Below are 6,138 nucleotides of genomic sequence, written 5' to 3'. Positions count from 1 at the left end.
GCGACTGCTGCTGCGGTAAGGGGGAGGAGGGACAAAGACGGCCGCCCCATAAGGCGCGCCAAAGGAAGTTCTTAGCGCAATTCAAAGTCAAGGCTGCGGCATCGGACCGATCGTTCGGCCGAAGGGAAAGGAAAACTTGGTCTTTCCTGGCGCAATTAGGCTTGCATAAACAACAGTCGGTCGCCGTCATTGTGTCCCGCCGCGTATGAGACCTGTAAGGGCGCCGGAGCCGCAGTCGGTGACAATACGTAGTCGTAGCCGCCCTCGCATTTAGCTGACAGTTACAAGCGCGACGGCACTCGCCGATCACGCAACGGCGCCTGCCCCGTTGCCAGCATCTGCCGCCTGCAGCTCATTTGGGAGCTGCGGCCGCCAGGTATAGGATCGCTCCAAACCCTGATACTGGGGATCGAGACGAAGCTTCTTTACGCTGAACTATTCGACAGCGGTGGTCCAACTGTTCTCATTGATATCTGACTCAAATGAACGGATCCATAACCTCGGTGACCGCGTCCCGAATCCTACCCGTCGTCATATCCTGACAGCCCTCAAAGGGACATACGTGCAACTGACAGAGCCACTCGCACCTCTGGTACATCGACACACACCACGTGGCCTGTGGTGATATCGCAAGGCGTCGTTCTCGACTCAGGCATTCGTTCTTCCGATCTCTTGGAAGCATCCGGTAGTGCTGGTGCAGCACTCGTCGTCCGTCCATGATAGCTGGAGCCATGGCAGCCGTCCGCAACCGCGGAACAGCGGGCAGAACAGCTCCGTCGGAGGAACTCTCGACGTGCTGTAAGAAAGCGGCCGTCGTCCGGAGCCTGTCCAAGTCTGCGTCTTCGTTTCATTATCTCTGCAGACAGTTCCACAAGCCGCGGGACTCACTGCTCAGCCAACCCGGTGTCTGCATCAAACTGAAAGGATTCACTAACTTCGTTATCGCGCTGATGGTGAGTAGAGCTGATTGTTAGGCATTTTCTGAGAAAAAAGACAGAAAGGGTATATTTTACTAACAATATGGTCGTATTTTTTCAACTTCCTATCACTGCCCTTGATTTCAGCTAATAATATCCAAAGAGAAATCAGTGGGAGGGCATTGACTTGGTTGGATCATATAAACGCGGATGGTTCCTTTGTGTAACGGAATGGATTCCAAAGAGAGGAAATGTGCGCATTGAGTCAATGTGTCAGGTGGTGAAGATTTGAAGATAGAGTGATAGAGTCTGGGGCAGGACAGGACTAATTAGAGATATATGACAGGCGGACACCTTTGTCCCGCCACGGAATTAGCCTTACCGACTTAAACGATGATGATCTGCCCTTTAAGATTTGAATCTATGCAGAAAAGTGTTCCGGGCTGTGTGTCTGTGCACCTCACTTTGCGAGTGCATTGCTGTCGCTGTTTTCCCGTGTCACAGCTCAATATATCCTGTGAGCTTTGGTGCGATTCCTAAACAAAAACGCGGCGTTCCTATGAAGCATGCTTCAAAGTGAACGCATTGAACCATGCTTCAAGGATGATGTTCTGGGTGCATTACCTTGGTTTATTGCTGGCATCATTTACGCTGAGGTAAAATAACGCAGACCTGCTTTTCCCACTGATGGAACTTCAGTTCGCTCAACTCGCCTCCGCTGAAGCTTCACGGCGGCTCGTGATTTTAGGTTTCGCAGTCTCGTCACAAGGCAATTGATACCGAGACTATAAGCTTTCTTGTGTGAAAGACAGTTTTCGCCCTTTTTGAAATCGCTGTGTAAACAACAAGCGCGGCAGTGTTCTCCGACGTAGCACTGAGGATTGCCACTGTCAATTTCGTTATTGTTGTTTTCTCTCTGTTAACTGCAACATGCACGCACGCACTCACGAACCCGCCGCACAAACACAAGAACGGACATGCACGAGTTCACGCGAGCGTTTTGTTGTTGATGAGCTTGTTTAATCCTCTTCGTCTTGTTTGCGTTTCATTTACGTTGACGTTTCCTATCCAGAAGACTTTGTTTCTGTAACGGCAGAAAATAACACGTTTCTACTGCTATATGTTTGAGTTGTATAGTCTTCTACTCGCGGCCAGCGCGACTTCCTGCACATTGCTTCTTGTGCTTCAGATCGGATATTTGTACCCTCAGCTCATTTTTGATGGTTGCTTCTTCGAATGAGATCCCTAAAATGCTCTTCTTCGTTTACGTATATTTCAATTGGTAATCTGTCAGTTTAAATTAAAAGCGATCTGCGGGACAACCGAGTGCTTCATTTTGTTGCAGAAAAGTAAGCCCTGCATATAAGTTTACATTGATTTCTTTCAGACAAATTTTATTGAATCACAATGCAGGCGTCTCCGGAAGGAGACACTTAATGTTCTGTCAATATTCAAATTAATTTAGTATATAAGGCTCTTCTCACAGGTAACTTATCGCGCAAATTCCGAGAAACTTTAGTCTGCTGAGTTCTATTAATCTCAAGCTTTCTTCTTTAAAAACACACACACACACAGTTGTTGTTATGCTTATTAATGTATAAAAATGTCCTTAACGGCTTGTGCGATGTACTCTACCAGAAAACGTTCCATAAAGTGTGAAGAATGACGCAAGAGACCTTGCGCGCATAATATTAGCACGGTTAATCAATTAGAATAAAATCTGAAATCGCGGTAGTTGTTTCGCTGTTGTGTTCAGAATATAGTGCGACGCACCACAGCTCAAAGGAGCGGAGGAGCGTATACCTCGGCTGGCTATTGTTTGATTATGAAACTTTTCCGGACACGGCCTGCATGCCTCCTGGACAGTCTTCTGCACGTACGGTTTTGCCGAAATCGTGCAGATATATGAAAGATACAGTGGACGTGAATCAAACAGGGACCGCACTCATGAACGGCTGGCAATCACGATTTTGAACGATGCAATAACCGATCCATCGACTCGTCACTTCGGCAAACTGCCTTCTGAATTCAGTGTCTGGCGCCGGCTGAGAACATTTCTACGTTGAACCGACTGTTCTTTTTCTATCACTGAGGGCAACGATGGAGAATAACTAAGCATCACTGCACATTTGATGATGTTGGGTGAAGGATAGCCATTTTGTGCAACGCCAGTCAAGCAAGAAGGTCACGCATTTGTAAACGACCCAGCTTTTCCTTGCTTCCTGATAGGCGCTGAATGCATTAAATACTTCGCAGTGAACAAAGTGGCTGGGCATTTTCAACCGTGCAATTACAGCCCGTGTGTCGTTCTATGTGCAGCTCCTCTAGCGTCCTGGCCCGATCTCTCTTCGTACTGATGCACTCTTCTATCAATCAAAGGCAGACACAGCACGTTCACTCACACGCGGATTGTCAGCGAACTTCCCGTGAACGATAACAGTGGCTGTTCCGCGTTCTCGGTAGGCCCATTCCAATGCCCGTTCTTCATAAGAGACGCGGGGCTGTTGTTTTGTGTCGTACGCGCAACAGCCGCCTATCCCTCCCATTATGGGCCGACATTCTCAATAACTGTTATCAACTACATCAAACCAGGCACACGGCGCATGCAGCTTTTGGTAGCATGTGGTTGGCGGTCGCGTCATCTCCCGCTTGCGGGGACTTCTTCCATGTGCAGGTGTACGGTGCACTGCCACGCCCTAGATCCGAGTATACCTCGTTTGGATCACACCACGCACCTCGTAGATCATGTTTACCGGCGCTCCTTACTTTCTATCCTCTTGCAGCCCCTTCGTACTTTGAGGTGCGGTTGAAGTGTCCGTCCAAAGTGACCCGGTTACCGCGCATTTCCTTTTCTCGCAACTTCCTCGTTCTCTTGGTGTATGGGGGAGTGCAGGCAAACGTAGCAGAACGAGCAGCTTGTTTTTTTTTTTTAATTTTCCCGAACTCTGCCCTCAGCACAAACAGCGAGGCTTATTTAAAGACAATGCTTCGCTATCCATCAGCACTCAGAAAATTTATCCGGATTGAAGTGAAAGTGCAGTTTTGGTACCAAAACTTAAAACGGGGCAAGTTCAAGGGTGGAATTAGGGCGATAAGGTGGGGATCGGTCGTATTTATCCACGCTAGAAATTTTTCTATGAAAAATTGTCCTTTTTGGATTCAAAACCGTCCTTTTTGGACTCAGCATGTCTAAAAATGAAACCACACTTACCAGGAGTAGCCCATAAATCTGTCCCTGGGATAGTTGGTGGAAGTGCACAATCTTGACACCGTCGCTGCATTACTACTTGTAACTGTAACTGCTTGCTGGCTCTGTTGAACGACAAACAAAAAAAGTTTTTTAGATTTTCGCGCCGACATGCTGGGTCCGGCGAAATCTCTTGTAAAAAAATCCTGCAGGATTTATTCACCTTTTCAAACGGGGTCGCGCCCGCAAGTTATCTTTTGTAAACCAAGATGTTGCCGCCACCTACTTGATCCCCGACGGTGCCTTAGGCATTGAGTAACACTATGCTTGTTTCCTGTGCTTCTCAATAAAATATTCTTTGATCTGCGCCACTGTACAAACAGACTAATTTGTTTGAATTTGTGCCTAATTAATTATTTTAATGCATGTATGTTAACGTACGCAAGCATCTTGCTTAATGTATTCGTGCCCTTTGGAAACGAGCAGTGTTCAAATTTCTTTTTAGACTTTTTGGTTCATTTCCGCTTTTGAATGCCACGCCTGCTTCACTGAGCTTTTACGGGAAAGACATTTTCTCTCTTTCTCACTCTCCAGTCATTTCCTATCCATTATCCCTGCACCAGGACTCTAAAAGCGTTGACTTGAGTCAGGAAGCAAGCGTGTGTGAAACCAAACGTCCATCCAGTCAAAAGAGGCTCACCTTCATGTATATGCGCTGCTCGATAAGTGTTCGATACGCCCGAAGATAAAACAGAACAGGAAGCGTTGCACCCAGAGTGGGCCCTCTCGGTCTGATCTGGCGAAGGGCCTCCGTTGCGATGGCCTCTGGCGCCACGATGGAGTAAATGGCCTCCGCGGGAATGGTCGGGCGCGGACGACGCCTGCAGCCGAAAGTGCAACGCTCTAGTTTAAAGAGCGACCAGGCAAGGACGGCTGGTCTTTTGCGCTTACATTTTTTTTTTTCGTTTCAAGCTCCCGCTCTTTATTCTGTTCCCCCGCTTAAGTTTGTTCCACTTCTAATACATCGACATGTAACTGCTCAGCATCAAGTTGATATTTCTGCAATCAAACAACCTTTCACAAGCTATTATTATTATTATTATTATTATTATTATTATTATTATTATTATTATTATTATTATTATTATTATTATTATTATTTGCTTGTCCGCTTATCTGGATGGCCATGCAGGCATTAGACATGAAACTAGTTAATTAGTTGGTGTAGCTCGTTTGGCTTAACCCGTTGCTTGAACGGCGTGGTTACGCTTTCGTTTGGGAAGGAGGAGCTGGGGTAGAAAGACGAGTTCGTCAGCCACGATTTTTTCTCCGAATGCTGACAGGGTAAAGTTCTTTATCCTCAACTGTGAAGAAAAAAAAAACTGCCCCATTTTAGACCAAAAGGTAACGCGAATTGCGGTTGTTACAGCGCTATTTGACGAACTTGCAGCAAGCTGTCTTTCTGTTTGCAATTATCTAGGGGCTTTTTTAAGGAACCTAGCAACGTCTGCAGGTTGTGCGCCTACCTTTGATTTTGGATCTTTATTTCTTTACTTCGTTAGCCGAAACATATCACCAGGTGGCGTCGCTCGGTTTAGGCGTGGAAATGCGTTGCGAAACAGCAGCGGTGGAGTTACTAACTCATATTATCGTCCTTCGCTGTAATATCGCGCTCCTCGGAGTATTTTTGTCCATTCCGCTTAATTAATTGAATAGCTACGAAGAATTTAAGAAATGGTAAATATTCACTTTACAGTCTAGTGCGCTACTGTAAAGGGTTCAGAAACCACCGATCCATTTTGTGTGTGTGCGCGGCAACAGTCACTTGGTCATTTAAACTGGATCATGTGGAGCAGGGGTCGCATAAACCCTGTGCTACCTTAAGAAAATGCGCTGAGATGTAGAGCACACATTAAAAATATTACATAATAAATCCTAAACACATAAATATTTAAGCAAAATTTAATAAAAAAATCAGGAGTTAAATCCCTGGCTCAGGCCCTGAGAAGGATATTGTATAGTGCCCCTCGTTCG

General features: G+C 46.3%; 1 protein-coding gene across 1 annotated transcript in view; it reads left to right on the top strand.

Annotated features, from left to right (window-relative positions):
• The first annotated feature begins 731 nt into the window (after positions 1-731).
• The window catches only part of LOC146203251 (diacylglycerol O-acyltransferase 1-like), a 54,729-nt gene continuing 49,322 nt past the window's right edge, over positions 732-6,138 (top strand). The window contains exon 1 of the mRNA XM_084585426.1: positions 732-953. Coding sequence (XP_084441552.1) covers positions 732-953 — 222 coding nt within the window. The remainder of the gene's footprint in view (positions 954-6,138) is intronic.

The sequence above is a fragment of the Amblyomma maculatum genome, chromosome 1 (genome assembly GCF_055883805.1).
Source record: "Amblyomma maculatum isolate TAMU_Amacu chromosome 1, ASM5588380v1, whole genome shotgun sequence".
Classification (NCBI taxonomy): Eukaryota; Metazoa; Arthropoda; class Arachnida; order Ixodida; family Ixodidae; genus Amblyomma; species Amblyomma maculatum.
The sequence above is the reverse complement of the archived record's forward strand: the minus strand, read 5'-3'. Positions and strand labels throughout refer to the sequence as shown.